The sequence below is a fragment of the Staurois parvus genome, unplaced genomic scaffold, assembly GCF_062004578.1.
Source record: "Staurois parvus isolate SC_StPar_1 unplaced genomic scaffold, SC_StPar_1.0 ptg000312l, whole genome shotgun sequence".
Lineage (NCBI taxonomy): Eukaryota > Metazoa > Chordata > Amphibia > Anura > Ranidae > Staurois > Staurois parvus.
The window spans coordinates 1,842,163-1,868,710 of record NW_028318108.1 but is presented as its reverse complement, the minus strand read 5'-3'; the positions used below and the strand labels follow the sequence as shown (position 1 = coordinate 1,868,710).

General features: G+C 44.0%; 1 protein-coding gene across 1 annotated transcript in view; it reads right to left on the bottom strand.

The window, feature by feature from the left end:
• Positions 1-25,694, bottom strand: part of ATP1B3 (ATPase Na+/K+ transporting subunit beta 3) — a 79,378-nt gene extending 53,684 nt beyond the window's left edge. Inside the window, exon 1 of the mRNA XM_089683518.1 lies at positions 25,427-25,694. Within this exon, the coding sequence (XP_089539644.1) occupies positions 25,427-25,535 (109 nt within the window). The 5' untranslated portion in view covers positions 25,536-25,694. The remainder of the gene's footprint in view (positions 1-25,426) is intronic.
• Positions 25,695-26,548: the final 854 nt, after the last annotated feature.

Here is a 26,548-nt window from a genome sequence, read left to right as displayed (position 1 = left end):
GCCTGCACAGAGACGAACAGGACACCTATGTATGTAAATGCAGCCCTCCACAGGCTTACGCTGTACTATCAAAAAAAGAATAAAAAGGGCGCACTGTCCTCATGCATTACCGTACTAAAAGAGGAAATTGATAAACAAATGGATACTCACAAACCAATAGGTCATAAAAACAGAGAGAGAGAGCCACAATAAATGGTCCCAGGTAGCAGGGATCCTGTAGTGGAAAGTGCTAACCCGTTTCGTGAGTCGAGCTCCTTTCCACAGAGCTGAAATGCTATACATGTGGATGGTCAAAGAGGGGACCAAATGATAAGGGAGACCCCACCTCATGCCCTCCATATGAGAAAATAGGGGCGGAGCCTGCCAATTAGAGCTATTGATTGTGGCTCTCTCTGTTTTTATGACCTATTGGTTTTGACCCCCTTCTTTCTTTCCCTCTCTCCCCCCTACAGGAGTTCTAACCCTCCCCAATCCAAAACTAAGAGAAACCGTTTCCGGCACATCAATAGTTTTAACCTGTACTGCAGCTTGTTTAAAAGGGATGAGATATGAGGTCTTGTGCAGGTGTTGCAGAGATTTTTTTTTTTTTTTTTTTTTTAAATCTTGCCCTAATATTTGGTTCAAGCAAATAATCAGTATACAGGGATGTGCAATTCATATCACCTGACGCCCGAGCCATGTAGTTCTGGGCGCTGGGCAGGTAGTTTTTTTGGGACTTTAGCCCATGTCAGGTGAAAGCATTTGGGCGGCAGCGCTGCTGCCCGATTGCTTCCACACAGCCCACAGTGCCAGCCGCCACCCCCTATATCTCCTGGGCCCATCTGCAGGCCCGGGCCAGTGGGTGCCGGCGGTATTTCGGGATGCAGTTCTGACCCAGAAGTGATGTGACGTCATTTCCAGGTCCCCGTTGTCAGATTCCCGGCCATCGAGGCCGAGAATGAATGTAATGCAGTGTGATGTGCACTGCATTACATTCAAGTGGGCACAGGGGAGATATCCGGAGTCTTTTAGACCCTGGATGTCTCAAGAAAAGAGAACCTGTTACCAAAATCATCACATAGGGCCCTTTTGTCCACTATGTGATAAAAAAAAAAGTTAAAAGTAAAAAAATATTTTTTTATCTTTAAAAAAAAAATGTAAGTTGCACCATAGCATATAACCCCCCCCCCCCAAATTTGTAAAGGTCCCCCCACATATGTACGCACGAATATAAAAGCACATGCTGGGGTGCCTACACATGAAAACGACAATTGCGGTACACATAACATATCACACACCAGAGCAATAATTCTAGCACCAGACCTCCACAACGCTAAACTGATGAACTACAAGGAGCTTTAAAAGCGTCACCTATAGAAAATATAGGGTACTAAAGTTTGGTGGCGTTTCATGAGCACACGCAAATTTAAGGTTTGATAAGTTGGATATCTATTTACTCATTGCAACCTCAACTTTTATATTTTACAAAAAAAAACTGGATAATTTATTGCTTTTTGTGCCCTAAAATTAACTTAAGTGTATTTTTTTACTGCAATTTTGGTTTCCTAGACCTTTGTGATAATATCGTGTGACATAAAAAATTGGAACTATGGCTATTTTATTCTCTAGGGTCTCTGTTTTCCAAAAATACAAAATGTGGGGGTTTTATATAATCTTCAGTCTTTAAATGATTTTTCAAACATATGCAAAAACCGCAAAAATTGCTCTGGCAGCGAAAGGGATAAAGGATAAGCCCGACACTCCCCTTTCCTGAGGAGCAGGCAATCGGTGCTCATTACACTGCAAGGTCTCTCCCCGCCCTGCTAGTCTGTGGGGGCGGTGCTGGAGACTGGCAGGGATGGGAGGAAGAGATATACAGCACAAATGTTAAAAGTATTACCCGTTTAAGTCGCCATAAAGCCCCTTTTGTTTTTTAAAAGCCCCAGACATTCCATAAAGCACCTCAGATTTAAATACGGTTTTGGTTAAAATGTATTTTGTTTTATCAGGACAAGTAAACTGTCAGGAGGGACAAGTAGATTGGGACACCGATTTAGTCCCTGAACAAGTATTTTTTTTATTCTACTCACATAAGGATTAATTTACAAAGATTTGCACAATGATTAGGAACTTTATTTTCCACCATTTCAATCACTTGAGACTGAAAATAACAGTCACTGACCATAAGGATCCTTATCATGGCGATTAGCTTTGTGAGCTGATAGGGTTTTAAAAGCAAAACTACAAGGGCGGTTTAATCTTCGTTAACTTTAATTTATAATCTTGTAAATGTTGAATACAAAGTAATCTAGGAACAGGTTTCCTCAGCAAACTGGAAACATCCACAAACATTCAGCCTTCCTAACCTACATATCAGTAAAGATACAGCCAATGACTTGGAGCCATCTACACTGACAAGTCTACATGCATCTGGAAGCTGAATCAGCAACTGGACACCCATGTAAGCTGTCAGACTTCCCTCCGATAAGCATAGATGGGACATAAACCCTTTAAAGGAGAGCTCCAGTCACAATGGAAGTACTTTTGCCATTTATTTTGCTTGAGACTTACTTCAATACATTAAAATCACTTTATCGTATCCAAGAACGTGTACAGCTAATCTACAGAATACAATGGGGAGGATTCTGAACTGCATGATATGGAGTGGGTAGTTCACAAACCAAAGCATTAAGACATGATCAAAAAACAGCTTCAGAGCAAAAGATTTATGAAAATAATCTTTCCAATCTTTGAATAGAACGAGGACAGTTATATCATTTTTATTTCATAAATTTGTAATTTTCGTCTTTTGGCACCCTTAAAAACGGAGCTCCACCAAAAAGAGGAAGTTCAGCTTTAAGGACTGCTCCCCATTAAGGATTGGCACCTTTGGGGAGTGTGGGGGAGTGGGTACCCGAATTTGACAGGCACCAGCTCCCACTTCCGTTCCTAACGGAAGCGGAAGGTGTACTCCCTCCCTGTAGTCTTTGGGACATGTGACAGGTCCCAGAAGACTACAGGACCATTCACAAAGCGCAGCGCTACTCCCGTATGCGCAGTGGGTACCCGGCTGTGAAGCCACAAGCTATCACAGCCGGGTGCCCACACTGGAGATGCCAGCATCCTGGAATACAGGACGACCGGTGAAATGAGCTGCGGGGGACACACCACGGGACCGAGGGACAGGTAAGTGGCTGTTTTTTTTTTTTTTTTTTTAAAAAGTCAGCAGCTACAGTTTTTGTAGCTGCTGATTTTTATTTTTTAATAGATTGAGTGGAACTCTGCTTTAAGCTGGCCATACATGCAACTTTCATTTTTTACAATTATAAAAAATAAAAAAAAAAAAAACACTTTGGTTTTTATTTATGTGATGATTTTTTGCTGACAGGTTCTCTTTATTGAGGCTTCCAGGGTCTAAAATACCCTGGATGTCTCCTCTGTGCTCCCCTGAATGTAATGCAGTGCACATCGCACTGCATTACATTCTTTTCCAGCTTCCATGGCCGGGAATCTTTCAACGGGGACCCGGAAGTGACATCATAACATCACTTCCAGGTCAGAACAAGAAGGGGAGCAGACGTGTACACTCTCCTCTAGCCAACAGCGGTGGGCTGGCCCTGGGCCTGCAGATGGGCAAGCGGAGCCTGGGAGACCTCACGAGGGGAGAGGCTGGCACTGTGTGGAAGCAATCGGGCGGAAACACTGCCACCCGAATGTTTCCACCTGGCAGGAAAGCCCGCTGCTTGCCCACAGCAGGGCTAAAAAGGTAGAAAAAAAAACTACATGTCCCGGGCATCAGGTGATAGGAATCAAACATCCCTGATTGTGTAATATATAGCCAGCCTTAAAAAAGAAGACAGTAAACTACCGTATTTTTCGCCGTATAAGACGCACCTGACCATAAGACGCACCTAGGTTTTAGAGGCAGAAAACAGGAAAAAAAAAAATTCTGAACTAATGGACTGCAGACACAGTACAGGGGATGACCAGAGACTGCGGACACAGTACAGGGGATGACCAGAGACTGCGGACACAGTACAGGGGATGACCAGAGACTGCGGACACAGTACAGGGGATGACCAGAGACTGCGGACACAGTACAGGGGATGACCAGAGACTGCGGACACAGTACAGGGGATGACCAGAGACTGCGGACACAGTACAGGGGATGACCAGAGACTGCGGACACAGTACAGGGGATGACCAGAGACTGCGGACACAGTACAGGGGATGACCAGAGACTGCGGACACAGTACAGGGGATGACCAGAGACTGCGGACACAGTACAGCTGATGACCAGAGACTGCAGACACAGTACAGGGATGACCAGAGACTGCGGACAGTACAGGGGATGACCAGAGACTGCGGACAGCACAGGGATGACCAGAGACTGCGGACAGCACAGGGATGACCAGAGACTGCGGACAGCACAGGGATGACCAGAGACTGCGGACAGCACAGATGACTGCTGACCTTTGGAGAGGTGGGGAGCGGGTACCTGAATTTGACAGGTACCCGCTCTTACTTCCGCAGAGTTTTTGTTTGATCTTACCTGTTCCTCGATCCAGCCGCGCGCTGTCTTCCCGGCTTCTGTAATGGCGCTCGGCATGACAGCCGGGTGCCCAGTGCGCATGAGCGAGAAGCACTTGCGCTTTGTGATTGGTCCGGCGGCTTCTGGGATCTGTCATGTGTCCCAGGTACCGCCTTACCATTCACAAAAAGCACCGCTTCTTGCGCATGCGCACTTGGCACCCGGCTGTCATGCCCAGTGCCCACACTACAGAATCCGGGAAGACAGCACGCCGGTGGATAGAGGAACAGGTAAGGTCCCGCTGCAGAGCTGAGCGGCCGGCCCGGTATTCTGACACGGCCGCGGTGGAAATACCGGACCGGCCGCTCCATATTCGCCTTATAAGACGCACTGACATTTCCCCCCCAGTTTTGGGGAAGAAAAAGTGCGTCTTATACGGCGAAAAATACGGTATATCCTTATTCTCCAAATAGAATTCATATACATCCACTGCTTAATAGCCCTGTGATTGATTTTTCATGAAATTGTTTCTTACTGCGTTTCTCTGCCCTTTCGTAACATTTGCTGTAAGCTACCAAACCTCCCCTTGTCCCCCTCACTTCCATTGTGTGGAACAAGCAGTTCATTGCCCTGGGCCAACTACACATCTCATAGTCAGTATTCAATATTAGAAGAAAACGAGAGAATGACTACATTCTTACACATGGTGGGACCACGGAGAACGAACATAGCCACCTTGGAACAAGTCGGATCACTGCACCAAAAAAAAAAGGAATTTGGAGAAATGTGCTGATCTGAGCAGTGTGATCCATGAAAGATCATGTAAATTAGACCATAAAATGGAGAAAACTGAAGGTGTTATGTCATGAGAGAATAGAGGCTGCCCATGCTGAGAATGCTAGTTTCTGGGCTGTCAAGCAGAAGCTTAGTTTTCAATTCTGTCTGAGTTTGTGATCCAGGATAAATACAGAAATAAGGGCACACATTTACAGCATGTCTGTTCTGGGTCTTTAACTCAAAAAGTACTAAAACCAGACACAGCCAGGCAACTGGCATTTACAAAAGGAGGTCAGCAATGGCAGCTCCCATACTTCTCTCATGACAAAATAATTCTGAACCACCGAGGGCCACAAAAAGAGTTAGGGAAACGCATGTGTCCTATAAAACTCAGTTTGACATTAAAGAAACGTAGTCCCCTTACTGCTGGTGCCCCCCTACCAGCGCCGCCATGTTTGATGGCCTGACGCCTGCACAGATGTGCCAAAGGGCCATCTCTGGCCTTTGGGACTTGGCAGAGCCCTGTGCAAAGACTGAACAGAGGTCCTGTACACGCTTAACTGATTTAAACAATCTAGAACCAGATCTAAACAATTTGTTTTTTGGGGTGAAGGTCAGCTTTAAAAAGGGAAACCTGTAATGGGAGAACTGCAGGCTGCCAGGGACTTCTTCTGAAAATGCTGGATAACAATGGCTATAATGCTCTGTGATAAAGAATGGACAAAAAGTTCATTTCTAGAGACACTATACAAATGTCTTTACTCACCTTCCCCAGAGTCTCTTGTAGGAAGCTCCTGAAATACACAGGCATGGACATGATACCCTTCTGCTTCGCATAACACAATGCTGGGATCCCAAGAAGGAAAATCGCCAACCCGCACCATTATAAAAATGGGGACAGGGAGGAGCTTTCTAAGCCCTGAGAGACTTTTCTTCCATGAGCTAGCCATAGATGTGGCAGTAAAACCATGGCTCATCCACTTGCTTTTACCCCCTTCTGGCCAACTACGTGAATGAGCGCTTAGAATGGGCTGCCATAAATGCTTCAGTAAAGCGTTTCCCAGTCAATCTCTTCCGACAGGAATATTTGATCCATAGCAGACAACACATTCAACTGATATGCCACACAGAGGGAATGAGAATTTTAATTGTTAAAATAGAATCATAACTGCAACCCTAAATTATCGATCGCATCTGTTTCCCCCCCATAACCTTATAATCTGATCGATCTCAATTTGATAGTAAATCAGAAAAAAAGTATCTGAGTCGATGACTGATTAAAAATGATTGATAATATTTCGCCCTGGCAGAATGACTTCGCATTATTGAATCTGATCGAAATAAAGTCTAAATCGATCAGAACAAAAAGGTTTGACTGTAAGATTGTGGATTTGATGGTTTTGAATGAATTGCAATGTCTATTGCCACCATAATACATAGTTGCTGAGGCAATGTCATCTGCTCTGGGGTCCAACTCCTCTAGCTTTGTTCTCATAGAATTTATATGGTGGTGGGTAGGTCTGGGAACAAAAATGTAGCAATCTCACTACCAGAGTCCTGAGGCTCCTACTCCAGCCATTAAAAAACAAATTGTCCAAATTCAAAATACCATTCCGAGAGGTATGCAACAAATTTCAGGAACCTGATTGCAGCCGCTTTACACGGCATTAATTAGAACAATGTACCTCAAGGCACATGACTGCTGATCTATCAAGGTAGTAAGCCTGGTTCCCAGGAAGCCGGCATTGCTCTGCAGAGAAATGTTGCAGCCTCTTGAGAACCAGTGGAAGCCTTCAGTTCCACTTCACCTAATTAATACTGCATGAATAGAGGCTGTTTTCTGAGCAAAGGGGGGCAGGGCAAGGCAAGAGCGGTACCAGAGCCAAGAATCGGCCACAGGACAGCGCACTGCAGTACAAGAATCTATACCTGCACTCAGCAGAAACTCTGCAATGCTTTCATCAGAGAGCACACAGGAGAGCATCATCTGCACTGCACAACGCACACCTGCATTTCTGGAAGAGGAAAAACCCTTCCAATCCAGCCCATAATGATCAATGGCCTGGAAACAAAAAGGGCAAAGAATGGCTTTATGAATGATCTTGTCAACTATGTCTGATGTATTTCTTTAAAGCATGGTTACTAATTAACACAGAACTAGTGTTTTCAAGATATGGGGACACCGAAAAGGGCTACAGATACAATACAGGTCTTTATGGAGGTGTTCAAACAGGAAAAGATTAAAGAACGGATATATTCTATAGGGTATTTGTGTGATAGATATATATATATATATAAAATTACACATAGTGTGCAAAAATCTGAGGCAGGTGTGAAAAAATGCTATAAATTATGAATGCTTTCAGAAATAGAAGTGTTCATTATTATTATACAAGATTTATATAGCGCCAACAGTTTGCTCAGCGCTTTACAATATAACGGGAGACAATATAGCAACAATACAGTTCAATACAAGAGGGATAGGAGGGCCCTGCTCCTTGGAGCTTACAATCTAAGAGTTGGTTCATTTGATTTTCATTTTGTTAATGGCTAAAAATAAACAGAAGAGATATCCAAATCAATATTTGGTGTGACCACCCTTTGCCTTCAAATCAGCATCAATTCTTCTAGGTACCATTGCACACAGTTTTTGAAGAAACTTGGTAGGTAGGATGTTTCAAAGATCTTGGAGAACTAGCCACATATCTTCTGTGGATATAGGCTGCCTCAAATCCTTGTGTTTCTTCATGTAATCCCAGACTGACTCCATGTTGTTGAGATCATGGACTCTGGAGGCCAAAACATTTCTTCCAGGACTCGTTCTTTACTCTTAAGTTCTTAAAAGAAGTATGGGAATAGGTTTTCTTTTTTAAATTATACCGACCTAGGTGGATGCAGCCTCGCTCCGATGCTGCATCTGTCCCCCCACCGGCTCTAAGGGCGAGAACTGAGCAATCGGACACCGCTGATCGTTCAGTTCTTCCTGCCGCTCTGAGCGGACAGCGGAAACCATCAGTCACCGCTGTCTGCTTTGCCCTCCCCCAGCGCTCACTAGAGTGCCGAGCTGTGGAGGGGGAAGGAGCAGCTGGCCCAGGCTTTCAGTGGCTCGCTGAGAGGCCAACCCAGGTGTAGTTCAGGGATCTTTACCCATTCTGGACCGGCTGAGTGAACTGCACTCCCGTGATTCACAGGAGAAGTACAGCCAAACGAGCTTTGACTGTAATTCTCCTTTAATGATATTGACTGTATGTCTGGGGTTGTCCTGCTGCAGAAAAAATTTGGAGCCAATCACACACCTCCCTGATGGTATAGCATGAGTATCTGCCTGTGCTTCTCAGCATGGAGGACACAATTGACTGAACAAATCTCCAACTCCATTGGAAATGCAGCACCAAACTTGTAAAGGAACCTCCACCATTGTTCACTGTTGCCTGCAGACACTCATTAATGTACCGCTCTCCAGCCCTTCACAAACAAACTGCCTCCTGCTATAGCCAAATATTTAAAATTTTGACTCCTCAGCCCAGAGCACCTGCCATTTTTCTGCACCTCAGTTCCTATGTTTTCATACAGAGTTGAGTCACTTAGCCTTGTTTCTGCATCCTATGCACGTGGAAGTGATGGTTTGGCCCCCGAAGAACCCTGATCAACATGAAGTCTGTCTAGGATTACATGGAGACAAAAGAATTTGAGGCAGCCTACAGCCACAGAAGATCTGTGGTAAGTTATCCAAGATTTGAACCTTCCTGCTGAGTTCCTTCAAACACTGTGTGAAAGTGTACCTAGAAGAATTGATGCTGATTTGAAGGCAAAGTGTGGTCACCCCAAATATTGATTTTTGAAAATAAAAAAAAGATTTATATATCAAACTCAATCTGTGTCTATATGTGTGCTGCATTAATTAAAAAAACAAACACAAAAAACAAAAGAACCGAGGATCAATTTTTTGATGCACTGCGTTGAACTGTCCATTAGGGGGAGCCCCTGCTGGGTCAAATCAGACTCTGGGCTCTCACAGGCAAGCAAGAGCTAAGAGTTGTTACTCATACATGTAATAAAAATTATATATTCAACAGTAGATTGATATGGTTTGATTGGCTCTTCTTCCAGGACTGACTGCCCTTTTTCACATGAATCACAATGCAGTGGATTTCTGGAGAACACAATCCTATGACACAATCTTCTTTTGTATGATTGCACTGTTATCTGTATAGACAGTATTTCATAAAGTGAGAAGTTTGTGCTCATCATTTTCATTGAAAATCAAACCGCAGACAAGTGTATGGGAATTCACAGAGCGTAGAAGATTATTGAGCTTTCATGGGATTCCTAATCATTGCAGCTCTAGATGCTCTTTAGCACAATCACATTTAAATACTGAAACAAAAAAACAATGTTCTGATCCAAAGCTTCCAGCAGGTTCCAGCACAGCAATCTGAACCACCCCATGATACAACTAGAGCAGTCTGTTTTGTATAGGAAGGAGGGCCCCGGCAAACAGCAGGTTAACCCAGAAGTGACGCAGAACAAGTGCGAAAAGAAGCCGACAAATTCATGCGGGTGCTGTAACGGTTACTGTGACACTCACCTATTCATTCGACCTACGCACAGAATGAATAAAAGGAGGGAGGCAGAGAAAGTGCTGATTGGGCTCTGAAATCACAAGACAAGCAGCAGCGGGAGTGGAAATTTCCCTTCCTTTTTCAGTGAGTGGCATTACCAGGGTCTTATTTCCATTTCAATTGTAGGGAGGCGGCACATCACAAAAGCAGCCTGGAACATTCAAAGGAAGCCACGGCCCCCCCTCTTAAAGCACTCGTTCTGGCTAGCAGCAGCTCTGGCCCCTAGAAGAACCAGTTCAGACATCCCTGCTCAGCATACAAGAATGATAATACTGCCCATAGCTGTGGCATTGTTGGGAATGTGACATTTGCAGGCAATATCACACTGCAGGCACGCTTGGATCCTATTGCACACAGATATAAAAATAAACCATCAAGCATGTTGGGGGTGTAAGGTTATACCCCAGAAGGTTGGGATCACCTGTGGTACAGGTCAAACTTTACAAAGTCAGAGCTGCTGATGGTTACAAATGAACAACAGGATTCAGCTCTAGTGGGTTTAATTTTACAGATCAAATGGAGGTAAATGCAATCATTACTGTATACCTGTTCCCTACACAGTGGAGCAAGGTATAAATGGGGATGGCATCTTTGGGAACTGGTTAAACAAGAGCTACAATAAACGCATTAGCCTCATTCCCTAGGTTCTTGCAAAGGGCCATGTTATGCACCTAGGGAGTGCCAGGTGTTAATGCAGCCAGCCTGTAAAAATCATTGACAGGCTGAAACTCAGATTATACAGATCTTTCCACCCATTGGTACAGAAATGGAGGCACGGTTCAGTATTCCAGAGTTTTGCATATGTCCCTATAGGGATGTAAACATTGGGATGTGTGGAAGATCTGTACAGCTCCTGAAACTCGGCCTGTCATTGATTTTTACAAGCTGGCAACGAACACCTGTCACTCCCCAGGCACATAATCCAGAGAGTAGTCAATGAGGCTTTATTCCTCAAACAATTTTTGCTGTTAAGCAAGCCACAGATAGCCCAAATCTGATCAAACCCTTACCAACAATCATTTTGTACATATGTATGGTCATATTCTAGGAATACACGCCGTCATGTAATGGAGGCGATCCTACACACAAAGATATTCAAGCATGTACCATTGACTCAAAAAGTCCCTTCTATTACTCTCAGGCTCCTCCAAATGCCTTTTTTTGGGCTACGATGATCTAACTTATGTTCATTCTCTATGGTCTCACTGTATGTAGGTAGCCATCCTTTCTTGCTCACTCCCGAGATGGACTATGGGATTTGTAGTGTGGATAGAGCAGTGCACTAATCATTCCAAACAAAGGGAAGAGGGAAATGGAGAGGTTTCAGATTTCATAGAGAATGTTACAAAAAAACAGAACACCGTAAGAAAAGATTCCCTAAAAACAGAAGTAGTGGATGTGCATGGACTATTTTTGCAGAATAAGGATATGGTTTAATGTCAGTTTAAAGCGATCGTAAAGCTTTTTTTATTTTATTGAAATAACAAGCATGCTATACTTACCTGCTGTGTGCAGTGGTTTTACACAGAATGACCCCGAACCTCCTCTTCTCGGGTCCCTGCCGATGCTCCTGACCCCACCCCTCACCGAGTGCCCCCTTCTGCTTTAACCACTTTAAGGAGATACAAATATTGTTTTTTAGTGGGTGATCATTAAGGGTCCATTCTTACCTTTTCAGTGCACTGCGTTGGGGGAATACATGTCTTAACAAGTGTACACACACATTATGTGTATGAGCACCTTGCAGTGCCATTGTCAAGGGCACCTCAACACATTAACAGAATACACCTCTGATGCACATGCTTTGCAGCACACCACAGCACATACCATGTGTCGAGGTGCACTGTTTCGGAAAAAATAGTGCCTGTCCAGAATCCTTTCTGGTGCATTGGCAGTCCATTTATTTGCATGAGTGCATGTTAACGCATGACATAGTGTGTGCATTATTGCGCCAGAATGGACAGGTGTAAATGGTCCCCTTAGGGCGAGAAATGCAGTCCAGATGTGTTTTGACTGCACATTTTTGATGCATTTTTCTCCCCTTCATCTTAAATAGGGATATGTGCATTTCAGTGTGTTTTTGATGCATTCCGGTGGTGGTGTGAACAAGGTCATTGGAACCCATATAGCCTACTGTCCATGTGTTTTTGATTTAAAAAAAAAAAAAAAAAAAACGCACTGGACTGCTTGTGTGAACCAGCTGTTAATATCCATATTTGTACTTAAGCAGGCTGAGCTATCATACAAAATATCCAGCTTGTATAATGACAACAATCGACAACATCTCCTGCAAGACAAAGGACTTGAGCCATCATAAATTGTTAAACTAACAAATTAAAACCACTCATCTGCTTATGACCCCTCTGAGGGGTAACATGTACAATGAACAGGAACTGCAATCCTAGATCTCACCTGCAGAGCTGCCATTAGTCAGATCCGGTACCATGCTGTAATCAGATATAGTGGTGCTCTCTTTCTGTACGTTCGTACTGGAATGACTGATCTGACATCAGTCTGTCCACCGATATTGTGGTAAATGGATATCCACACAACATGACCCTTCAACAAAACCACCCAAAGAAAATCTAAGAGCTCATACACACTTACACATTATGGCAATGCACCTACTCTACATGCAGCAACAGTCATTGTGAATGGCACCCTAAAACCACCTGCAGTAGAGCCCACAATAGTAGACCACCCCAGCAAATACACTGCTTTGTAACATGCTGCATTAAAAAAAGGGTGCACATTTATCATCCCTTGTGGTGCGCCGGCAGTCCATTCACAATGAACAGGTTGTCTTGATCCAAAGCACGTCAAAACTAGTGCTAACATGGTGCAATGGAAAGGATAAGGGGCCCCAATTACGCTGTACAGTATAAAAATGTGCAACAAGGGCATGCAGATTTCATAATCTGTTAGCAAAAGTATACCTTTGGTACACTTTAGTCCTCTTAATATAAATCAGGCAATACGATCTCACTATACCTCCACCTTCCCAAAAAGAGCTGGAGACCTCAGCTTTCTGTAGTAATCTTACATGTGTGTTGCAGTAATGTGTGCCAAAACCTGCGGATTAATGCTCCATATATAAGAATGCCCAGAGCAGTTCCATGATCTCAAGCATTGAGGCGTGCTGATGCACTGCCTTACTACGTACCAAAAGAACAAACATGTAATATACTGAAGTTCCAAGTAATTAAATGTGCTTTTCCCTCCTCTATTTTCACCTGCTGATCCTGACATTAACACCTTTCCTGTCCTAGGGTGACAATGCTTACTCACTGTATTTATGAAGTAGCAGCATTGTCTCCCTAGGCTGCTCACCTGATTTGAACTTCTACCACGTCCACCTCTCCATAACACGGGAGAAGGTATTATGTAGTCCACAGAAGAGAGCAGGAAAGGCAGATAACATGGTTTGAGATTTCAGTTCAGTGAAAAGGAATTTATAAGATCGCTGGACATCTGGCAGGATCAGAAAGCACTTTTCTGTTTTTAAACATTACACAACTCTGTCAATGTATCTGATGTAAAGATATGCTACGTGTAGGGATACCTTAACCCTCAAACAGTCTGAAAATTTTCTTTTTTTTTTTTTCCAGAATAAAAACACAATACACAAAAATGTTTAAATCCCAAACTATCACGAAAGGGTTGCAATAGATGCTCTCATTTATATAATGGAAATGCAGGTTGCCTCGCCTCCCCCTTCCATTGGGATTTCCTTCTAAATAAATGTACAGCTGCAGCTACCTCTGTTCCTGGGGGAAGATCTACAGAAATTATATTGAAAGGCAAGCTGATAACCCTTGCTAAGAGGGCAATTACACGTATAACTAATAGAAATAAAAAAGGGGCCATAACATAAAGCCCAACTCTGGGAAACTTTAAAAGCATCCCTTGCAGTGGGACTGTACCCATTAAGGTCTGGGGGACACAGAAAAGCAGATTTACTTTGATCATGTGTTCTTCCCCGCTACTAGTCTGGTCACCATATCATCTTTCCCCATGCTTCACCAGCCTAGGATCCTGACAACAAGACCAGACTGCATTGGACGTAAGGGTGCTAAAGGACAGTCTACTGATGGGGTTTGGGGGGAGCACCATCTTCTGGAGGAATGGAAGATCAGTTCTCCTCTACACCAGCAATTCACAACCAGGGTGCCCAGGCACCCTGGGGTGCTTTGAGATTTCTTCAGGGGGTGCCTTGGTGAATTGTCTAAAAATTGCCCAAAACTTTTATACAAGCAAGCGGGTGGAACAAGCCTGCCTTTTAGTTACACAAAAGGTAGATTTTCATTGTGCACCATTACAACCTTCTAGCCGCCGGATTCCTGACAACCAATGACATCAGTTGATAAAGAGTATGTTGGTTGGTTGCCCAGCATCATAGTTTGACCCTCTCCTGCCCCTTTCATTCAGTCCTGGGGTCACATTAGCTCAGTGATGGAAAATTAACTGAGGGGAGAGAGAAACATTGGAATACTAGTCAGTACCAGTGTGCAAAAGTGTATTTGCTTTGGAAGAATAAATCACCTCTAATGTTGGGTGTCCTATGTGTGTGGATGTTGCTGCATTATATAAAACTATTAGAATAGTTTTTCACATTTTAGAATTTAAACGGTGCCTTGGAACTGTCCATAATTTTAAAGGGTGCCTTGACTGCTAAAAGGTTGAGAAACACTGGTAAATAACCCTTACACTGTGGGTGCAACCCCATTGCAAAAGAACATTTTATAGTTTCTCAGAGTTGTACTTTAAACCAGAACAACCAACCCCCCCCAACCAAAACAAAAAAAAACAAAAAAAAAAACGTACTTACCTTCTCAGACAACAGTGACTTACCTCTGAAGAAATCCTTTCCTGCCCTGACCTCACTTGCACAGTAACTCCCCATAGACTTGTATTATCCCCACTACAGCCCCATTCAAATCTATACAGTACCCAACACAGAGGATGTACAGGACCTCAATCAACCAAAACAACACAAAGAAATTGTACATTTCCATAAATTGCAAGACTTTACAAAACATGGAGCATAGTGCTTTGTTTGTTTATTGGAGGTCTTTCTTGCTAGCGGCCTAGCTAGTCAGTCATCTGCTACAAAGAACATTATGAAACCATTATACAGGATTTTAGATTTTCTTCTGCAGCAGTGTTGATCACAGTTAAATAATTTGTGGTTTGCCGCCTTAAAGCCCTACAATAGTTTAGTATGGGTGTGGTTACCTCTATGCCCTCTGATAAGCAAAAAGATTTCTGCAGCAGTTGTGTCCTGCTGGAAAAGAACCACACTGCTAAACAGGTTAGACTCAACAATAATTGTGGCCAACAAAAAGTGGACTGAAGATGGAAAACATCTTTAACAATTAAAGGATTTAAAAAAAAAAAAAAAAAAAAAAAGTACAAAAAACATCACTTTTACTAACACCCAAAAATCAATTATAAACACAGCTTTAGCTGCCCAAATGTATAAACAACAGGTTGCATGATCGACAATACAGTATATACACACACTGATGTTTCCCTCATTGGCTAACATTTCCTATTTTAACTGTTTGGAATTCCAGCTTACATTTCCAGGCCCTGAACATTGGTGACAACCCATACACAGGTCAATTACTAGTACAGAAGGCCTAAAACAACCTTTGTCATCATTTCATTTGGCTAGACTTCTCTTTTAATATGCCTGCATCTCAGCAAATTAAGACACAGCCCACAGATCCCAAACAATACTTACAAGTAGCATACACTGGAAATGGATAGTTGCTCAGGTTGTTTGGTATTCTGCATTCATCTTTCTTAAACCATAAAAGTCATGCAGCCCTACTGTTCCCCAGAGGATATGACAGCCTCGTCTAGGTTCAGATTTTATTTCATTCCTTTATAATGCCCTCTCTACAGGCATCTTCTGTCATATGGCAAAGAAGAGATGCATATGTACCTCATAACTAGGCCACAGAAGTGACCGTCAACCAGCAGACCTCCCAACTGCCATGGAAATAGAAGTTCCAAAATGCCCTGCCAATGTTTAGATGAACCTATACAGTCTTTGGCTTGCTGAATCTTGGAATGCCAGCTGGAAATCCACTGGTAGTCTCTCAATGGCCTGCAAGAATGAGCGATTAACACATACACACAACTCTAAAGGCATAAGAGGGATGTCTTCATTCATTACCAAAAATACTGGAGTCCATTAACTCCCTTTTCCGTCAGGTGTCTTCTTCTGCACGTCCTGAGACATTTAATTTAAGAACAGTGCTATACAGATATGAGAACATAAGGTCTGTAAGTTGCTGGGTACAGATAAATAAAGAGTGAGAAACAACTTGAGTATATTTATCTGATACAAATAAAAGCAGCAAACAATGACAACCCAACATCTTCATGATTGCAGAGTTGTCCAGACACCAGCATGTGGTGGTCAATCATGGCTAGCTACCAAATTCCATTAACTGAATGCAGTAAAGGAAAACTACTTGTATCATGGAGAAGGAGAAAACGTATACTTGACCGAATGGATTACTATTAAATCAGAACCTGAATTACCCATGCCAGTCCAGGAGAAGTTCAATATCTTGATGTTTTCCAAAACACTAGGATTTCAGCTAGCTGTGAAAACACCATTCTGCAGGTCATATGACCTCGCCACTAAATAATGAAGGGGTTAAAACCACAAACTGGCCATATTTGTTTAGCGAACTGCTTAATGCTATGTAATTAGTGTCCAACATGGCTGCTGCTGAACACATCCACACATTTATCTAGCTACAGTAGGGGTAGAAACTGTCTTAACATTCTAAAAAACAGTGCAGACTAAAAAAGGTCCAACAGGATTGGATTATTTTTTTCTCTAAAATGAGAAGGCGTTGGAGGTGCTCAGTCCTACTTCTCTGCCTACTGGAAGCCATTGCTGAACGGTTTCATTGCAGTCCTTGGCTAATCTCTGTGTATTGATTATGAATGACTAGATCAAAGGATCCCTGGAAATTAGCAGCTTAGCAAGTTTTGTCCAATTTTCTAATGACGTCTGCTGACAAAGCTGTGGTACCCAGGTCACAGTGCTCCACAGTCCACAGAGATTGAGCCTGGCATGAACTGAAAAGCAAAATAATTTTGAGGTGCAGGGACATGGATTCTATTTCTTTGGTGAAGGAACCTTTTACAAAATCGCACTGTGCGGTCGCATTATGGATGAGTACCAATGAAAATAATGTGATATCCTTTGTTTTGTGAGTCTGTGCAACTCAATCACATCAGAAGCCACTCTAGCGTGAACCGGGGCTTAGGCCACAGACATTTACAAATGTAGTTATGAGTCCAGCTGTGGAAAGGTCATTTTACTGTACATGTTTTTCAAGGTAATAAAAGCTAAAAGTTAGTCCACCTTGAAAATTAAGTGCTGAAAAAGAAAACCTGTTATGAGAAAAAAAAAAATAAGGGGCCACCATTGCTGATGACCTCAAATTTCTAGCTGTCTGGCAGTCATGTTGACTTTCTGAATAATATTTTTGGTCTCTATCCCAGAGCAAGCATGCAGCAAGTGAAGTCTAAATTCCTGATCTGCATATTTTCTCCATGGCAGGTACTTCAGTAACTAAATCTGCAGGCAATTCTATATTTTCAGGAGGTGATTAATGACAGCGTCCATAATATGCTAAGCACAAGTTTCCGTTAATGAAAACCCCGGGCTTCCATCCAATGCTGCAAGATACCAAAGCCCAACTTGCAGGAGCAGTGTGAATGCAGAAAGGTGACATGGCTGGCGTGGATCTAGCGCTAATTTTGGGAGTTAGGCAATGAAGGCCCCAGCACCGGACAGGAAGCTCAGCTGTGACAGGTATTAGACATCTTGGAAGCACTGAGCTTCTAAAGGAAATCAACATTGTTCTTACCGAAGCTGGAGCACAGACTGGCAAATCATTTTGGTACCACTTAAAGGGTATTTCTGCTTTGGCTGACACTTTATATTTGTTACATGTTCCCATTAACATAGCAAAACTTAAAAATATTTAATGATTGCTGGTTACCTTTTTAAGTACTTTTACTTGCTTAAAAGTCCTTGCATGCTCTCCCTGCTTTGTGATGGTTAGGAGGGGGTTATGGAGAAATGTTTAAGATACTGTACTGTTCACAGTTCATTATCAGCTGTAAACTAGATCTGAACACGGTCTGTTCTAATAAAGAGTTAAGACTTGTGTGCATTTTAACAAGATATAGCTTAGTGTGGTGACAAGTCACTGTAAGACTGGCCAGAAATTCTTACAATCAGCTATGACACCTTCTCTTTGGAAACATCTAAAGTCATTTTTTTTTAATTTTTATTTAATTTTAAAAAGGTACACAGTGTGAATGGGAACACATTGAACATATAGTGGGGTTTTCTCAGATTTGACTGCATAAGAGGGAATACACATCAACTCCAAACTTTCTACTGTACTGCACTTAAGGGGTTACCAATCCCACAACAGTAAAATCAGTCTGTGTATGCAGTGAAGCATGCTTGTTACTGTGGAACCTAAGGGGTTAATCCTCTGCATTGTGTAAAAAGGCTGTTTGATCCTGACTTCTCTGCCCCTCCTCTTGTTCAAATGTCCAGGCCGATAAGACATACTGAACCCGTAGCCTTTCTGCACATGCTCAGTTTAGTGTGTATTGCTAGAGAGGTTTTTTTTCTCTTGGGAGAGTGCATGTGATAAGCACAGGGCCAATCAGCACTTTCCAGACAGAGGTCAGGGGTTTTGCATTCTCCTAGAGCAGAAATAAAACTCCTCCTACAAGCTTTAACCAGTGCTCTGCTGAAGTCACAAGACTGCTCTAACTGCTGATGAGAAAAAGGTATTTAGCAGTTTATATTTACTAAACTAATTGCACTTCCATTTTCTGTTTCCTGTGGGAGACCAGATATCATGAATGCAGGGTCCCGAGTTTAGTAAAACTAACAATACTTGGACTCCAAACTTTCTACTTTACTGAAAGAAAGACATGTCCACACCTTAGCTCACCTACAGGCCCACAAACGGCACTGGAAATCTGGAACCCCTCAACCAATGAGGACTTAACCATTGTTAGGCTCCATGCACACTAGCGTTTATTGTTTTTTCAAGCTCCTAGAAGCGATCAGAATTTTTTTTTTTTCTGCTCCTAGAAGCCAAATGTTAGCCTGTGTCCATGCACACTACTTTAGGCTATTCGCATTTTCTGAGCATCTAGGAGCAGAAAACAAAATTGGTTTTGTAGAGTCTTTGTGGAGTGTTTTTCCAGCAGAAAAAGGCACTAAACGCTAGCTTTTTTTTTTCCTACATGTACTGTAAAAACGCTAAATAAAATAACACTCTTAAACGCCTCTAATTCCTCATGCACACTGGATGTTTTTACAGCTGTTTTTTGGCTTTTGATGTTTTTCTACAGCCAGTAAACTCCCCAGCAGGTTATCCCATGTGTCCATGCACACACAGACTATAATCAATGTTTTTTGGCTGGGACATTTTTTGGCTGGAATAAAAAAAAAAAAACCAGGACTAGAGGGTTTCTAGAGGACTTTCTTAGCTGTAAAAACGCTCCAAGGATAAAAAACATGGTAAATCATGGAAAACCAGCGTTTGACTTTTTTTGACTAGGAAAAAAAAATTTTCTGGTAAAAAAAAAGCTCTAAAAACGCAAATGCGAAAAAACGCAGCAAAATGCTGCTAAATGCTAAATACAAAAATGCAAACACCGCACGTTTTCAACGTGACTTTACACAGCTAACGTTACCAGCGTTATTAAAAACGCCCAGTGTGCATGGAGCCTAAATGTTAATAAAAATTGCTATTACCAGTGTTTTTTTTTATCCAGCCAGCCTTAGGGAGAGCTGCAGACCACAAACTACCCTAAGCATATTCAGAGGGGTGCAGTATTACCGAAAACAAAACCCCGGGGCCAAATGGCAACCTACACGGAGAATACCATTTGACGTAGCACGGGAACATGAGTATCAACTGCACAATCTGAATTCCCATACCATAGGGCTGTGGACTAAGCCACATACAAATATCAGTAAAAAAAAAATCCATCAAGGCAAAAGCATTCCATAGAGAAAACAAATTACACTTGCAAGATATTTTTGAGTGTTTGAAAGAAGCCATAAAAACAAGTGCTGCCTCTGATGGGCTTACAAACCATCAGGGCACCGCAGGGAATATAATATTTCTGCACATAACAGGTTAAGAAATCCTCCATAAGCTGAATGCTGCAAAGACCGTACCCATACATTTACAGCAAGCATTTCTGCCAGTGTGCGGTTAACATTTCAAGCCACTTAAATGTGTTCCCTGCATGAGAGAAAGGAAATCACAGAGAAGCTGAGAATCTGTACAGAATATACGCAGAAGGATGTCATGTAACTAGGGATTGCTGGCCATCAACGTGTGAAAGAGTTAATGGATTGTGTTCTTGCAGTTGTGACTATGACACACCATCCCCCACCCCATCTCCATCTCCTCTGAGAGGCTGAAAGATTCATTCAAACAAGGAGGAGATGGAGGAATCAGGACAATCTCACCTAACACATCAAGAATCCCCCTAATTGTCTTCTGCCTCAGCAGACCTGCTCTAAGGAAGGCCACCTCCCTTACTATACAGGTGGAGGTTTGCAAAACGAAAGATCAGAGACGTGGTGATGGTGAGATTTTCTGCCAGAATAGAAGAAGATGGCAGCCCCCCTCAATGTCTCCCATCCACAGTCAGAGAGCTATTTTTAGCATCCAATGCGCCTGACTTCAGAAGCGCCCCCCACCTCCTCCCAGATACCAAGAATTGTGTCACACCACCGATAGATACAGAGCCTTCCCCACCATTTCTGCCTAACGTAACCCCTGCTACTAAATGGGTAATGCACGGTGCTCCTCTACACAAGTGTGGCCATCCCTGAGATCTTCCCTACACATCCAGCACAGCATCCCTACGGAACAGCCAACTCTTGTATGGCTTCTGCATCATAAGCTCCATTCACTGACCCATTTTAAGATAAGAATTCCACTGCTGAAATGTAAACTGCAGCAGCCCGGCACGATGCAGCAATGAGCCATGAACAGAAATGTCATCGGAATGTCACCAACCTGACATCTGCCACCAACGTTCATGGGGAAAAATATAGCAACTCAAATTGTTTATTGCAAAATAACAAACCATTACTTAGCCTTCATAATTACGCCCAATATACTGGACACCCATATACCTAACTGAAGTCATTTAATATCTGTCTGTTCTGAAGGGCGGACATCTCTCGATATATTCATTCTAATGGAAGAGATGCTCCATCACTGGGAATCCTCACCATTACACAAGACTCCATTAGCCAGAAGTCATTTCAGCTTTTGTCCACCAGGGGTCACCAATTTATGGAAGTTATCACTTCATTGATCCCCCTCTTCATCTCAACCATTCCAGATATGAAGACAGAATTAGGGGGATGTCATACATGTTTTATACATACAAATGTTTGATCATTAAAATAAACTTGAGAACCTACAGGCAAAATGTACAAGTGTCAATGAGAAAAACACTACCACTGTATCCTACGATCACTTATACCAAACAACAGCGATCACCTACATCCAACAACTATTAATGCTGCATCCTCCAATTCACCTACACCGAACCAGCATTCATTCCACACCCACTGATCCCATACACCCAACCAGCATTCATTCCACACCCTCTGATCCCCTACACCAAACAAACATTGATTCTTCATCCTCTGCTCCCCTACACCCAAGCAACATTCATTCTTCATCCTCTGCTCCCCTACACCCAAGCAGCATTCATTCTTCATCCTCTGCTCCCCTACACCCAAGCAGCATTCATTCTTCATCCTCTGCTCCCCTACACCCAAGCAGCATTCATTCTTCATCCTCTGCTCCCCTACACCCAAGCAGCATTCATTCTTCATCCTCTGCTCCCCTACACCCAAGCAGCATTCATTCTTCATCCTCTGCTCCCCTACACCCAAGCAGCATTCATTCTTCATCCTCTGCTCCCATACACCCAACCAGCATTCATTCCACACCCTCTGATCCCCTACACCCAACATTGATTCTTCATCCTCTGCACCCCTACACCCAAGCAGCATTCATTCTTCATCCTCTGCTCCCATACACCCAACCAGCATTCATTCCACACCCTCTGATCCCCTACACCAAACAAACATTGATTCTACATCCTTCGATCCCCTACACCCAACATTGATTCTTCATCCTCTGCTCCCCTACACCCAAGCAGCATTCATTCTTCATCCTCTGATCCCCTACACCCAACCAGCATTATTTCTACATCCTCTGATCCCCTACATCCAACAAACATTGATTCTAAATTCTTCAATCCCATACACCCAACAATCGTTAATGCTGCATCTATTTATCACCTATACTGAACCAGTACTACTGCTACACCCTCCGATCACCTATACTCAACCAGTGTTAACACTACAGCCTCTGATAACCTATACCCAACAATCAATAATGCTGCATCCTCTGATCACCTACCCTCCGATCACCTATACTCAACCAGTGTTAACACTACAGCCTCTGATAACCTATACCCAACAATCAATAATGCTGCATCCTCTGATCACCTAGCCTAATAAGCTTAATGCTACATCTTCCCATTACCTATACCCAACTAGTATGAATGCTGCATCTTCCCATCACCTATACCCAACTAGTATGAATGCTGCATCTTCCCATCACCTATACCCAACTAGTATGAATGCTGCATCTTCCCATTACCTATACCCAACTAGTATGAATGCTGCATCTTCCCATCACCTATACCCAACTAGTATGAATGCTGCATCTTCCCATCACCTATACCCAACTAGTATGAATGCTGCATCTTCCCATTACCTATACCCAACTAGTATGAATGCTGCATCTTCCCATCACCTATACCCAACTAGTATGAATGCTGCATCTTCCCATCACCTATACCCAACTAGTATGAATGCTGCATCTTCTGATAACCTTAATGTGGCATCCTCCGATCCCCTACACCCAACCAGGGTTAATTCTCCATCCTCCGATCCCCTACACCCAACCAGGGTTAATTCTCCATCCTCCAAACACCTATACCCAACCAGTACTAATTATCGCTCCATCCTCCGATCACCTGCACCCAACCAGGGTTAATTCACCATCTTCCGATCCCCTACACCCAACCAGGGTTAATTCTCCATCCTCCAAACACCTATACCCAACCAGTACTAATTATTGCTCCATCCTCCGATCCCCTACACAAAACCAGGGTTAATTCTCAATCCTCCGATCACCTGCACCCAACCAGGGTTAATTCACCATCCTCCGATCACCTGCACCCAACCAGGGTTAATTCACCATCCTCCGATCACCTGCACCCAACCAGGGTTAATTCACCATCCTCCGATCACCTGCACCCAACCAGGGTTAATTCTCCATCCTCGGATCACCTGCACCCAACCAGGGTTAATTCTCCATCCTCCGATCACCTACACCCAACCAGGGTTAATTCTCCATCCTCCGATCACCTACACCCAACCAGGGTTAATTCTCCATCCTCCGATCACCTACACCCAACCAGGGTTAATTCTCCATCCTCCGATCATCTACACCCAACCAGGGTTAATTCTCCATCCTCCGATCATCTACACCCAACCAGGGTTAATTCTCCATCCTCCGATCATCTACACCCAACCAGGGTTAATTCTCCATGCTCCAATCATCTACACCCAACCAGGGTTAATTCACCATGCTCCGATCATCTGCACCCAACCAGGGTTAGTTCTCAATCCTCCGATCATCTGCACCCAACCAGGGTTAATTCTCAATCCTCCAATCACCTGCACCCAACCAGGGTTAATTCTCAATCCTCCGATCATCTGCACCCAACCAGGGTTAATTCTCAATCCTCCGATCACCTGCACCCAACCAGGGTTAATTCTCAATCCTCCGATCACCTGCACCCAACCAGGGTTAATTCACCATCCTCCGATCACCTGCACCCAACCAGGGTTAATTCTCAATCCTCCGATCACCTGCACCCAACCAGGGTTAATTCTCAATCCTCCGATCACCTGCACCCAACCAGGGTTAATTCTCAATCCTCCGATCACCTGCACCCAACCAGGGTTAATTCTCCATCCTCCGATCACCTACACCCAACCAGGGTTAATTCTCCATCCTCCGATCACCTACACCCAACCAGGGTTAATTCTCCATCCTCCGAGCACCTACACCCAACCAGGGTTAATTCTCCATCCTCCGAGCACCTACACCCAACCAGGGTTAATTCTCCATCCTCCGAGCACCTACACCCAACCAGGGTTAATTCTCCATCCTCCGAGCACCTACACCCAACCAGGGTTAATTCTCCATCCTCCGAGCACCTACACCCAACCAGGGTTAATTCTCCATCCTCCGAGCACCTACACCCAACCAGGGTTAATTCTCCATCCTCCGAGCACCTACACCCAACCAGGGTTAATTCTCCATCCTCCGAGCACCTACACCCAACCAGGGTTAATTCTCCATCCTCCGAGCACCTACACCCAACCAGGGTTAATTCTCCATCCTCCGATCACCTACACCCAACTAGCATTCCTGCTGCATCACTGCCCCCACCACTGTCCTATAGGATAACCTCTAAGCCTGGATGCTCAGCTCAAGGCTGTAGTGACAACACTGGCATCTGCATTACTACACCTCAGTACATGCTGTCAGCAAATAGAGATGGTGCAGGACTGCATAGATCTACATAGGAGAAAAGGGGGCCTAATACTTGACCTCAGCCAGGGAGCCAAATAAATGCATCAGCCCCAATCAGAATTATAATATTAATATTTAGAAGCACCTCAAACATTGAGGATCCCATGGACACCAGTAACAGACATTGTAGACAGATCATAGCAAACACCGACCTAGCCTGATGACCAATGAATGGAAACTTTCAGAAGCCAATCACCATGCACATTAATGGGCAGAAAGCTTTCCAGCTCGGAGACATTTTAGTTCTGGGAAGATGAGCGTCCTTGTAGGAGAAGAAGACCACCAATATGGCTTACAGTGGTGGATCAGGTCATCCATCAGCATCTCCTATTTATCAAGGAGTCCAGTTCCATGTCTGCCTACCCTTGCTATGAAATCTCACTCTTTCTGCTGCATTGGCCCCGTAAAATCTAATGGGAACACGTAAACCCTCCACCCCCTGGCGATGGCAAGTGGGTGGGGGGCTCAGGTGTACAGACTTGGCTGTGACATGTATGAAGAAGGTGGGCTTGTCAGGGAACTGTCATCTACCCAGAACACAGACATCAGATTTGAGAGGACTAACCCTTTAAGGAGCACTCTAATAGGTGGAATGAGAGGATCATGTATCCTCCATCAATGAGCCGGGCACAGCTCTGCTCCCATGACTGGCACGCCGCAGTCGGGTGATGGAGGATCTCTATCATGTCTCCCACATCCTCCCCCCTTAGGAATGGTGGCCGTAGCCTGCTTACCCCAGCTGCTGGCCGTGCGGCCCAGGATCTCTCCATTGCGCGGGTTGTAGATGAACTGCTTCCATTCAGAGGTGGACTGCTCCGTGCTCTTGTTCTCCTCCTTGGCCATGCTGATGCTGGAGATGGCGGGGGATAAGGCAATGGAGTCCCGGCGCTGCGGTGCACTCTGAGGCGAAAAAGCGCAGCCTGGACCACTCTACGTCCCCGCCGGCCGCTCTCCAATCTGAGGCTGCTGCGGCACCAGCACACAAATCCCCGGCACAGCAAAATTTGGGCGTGACCGCGCACAGCCAGTCAGGATATTCAATGGGTAAAAGGGGCGGGGGCGTTAGCGGATCCAAAGCCTATCCTTTTAGGAGGAAGGCGTGGCCTACGAGCGCGGTCAAGACTAGTGGAGGGGAGTCCTGCGCAGGAGGGTGGAGCCGCACACGCCGAGTCCAATCTCTGCTATTGCTGCAGAGGCGAGAGCGCGCCGAGCCTGATAGCGGCCGTTTTGCGCTGCGGGGACTAGAACGCGCCTTCTACAATGAAGACTGGCTGTGAGCGTGTTCCCGTGTGTGAGCGCGTTCACGGCAGGAGCTGGGGTCTCTTCAACTCAGCAGCCGCAGCCTGGTCACGTGTACATTGCTATAGGCGCTTATCAAGTTAATATATACAAATAGTGTCTGTGCAATGGGAGGGGGCCATAGTACATGGTGGGGGCACCGAGCACTGCTGCCAGCCACAACCCCTGTTTTCATTCAGATGTACCAGAGGAGAGATGAACTGTTCAAACTTTTTATTGGCATCTCATGAACTCCTTTGTGGAAGCTACATTTACTATCACACTATTAAGTGTATTATTGGGACTACATTGTCTATCACAGGTGCCATGTTGCAGGCAATTGGCGCCACACTGCTATGGGAGCTTTATGTGTGGCCTATATGAGCCTAGCCACCACCACCATTAAACACTGACTGAATCCTGAAACAAAATCCGTAATTGTTTCCACTCACATTGACTTTGAAAGAAAGTACCAAAATGCTTGTGAAGATAGCACTAATGAGCAATTTTGCCATATTTCACATGTGTTCTGATTTGTAAAGCATCTGAACCTTTCAGAAATCTTGTTTGTTCCAGAT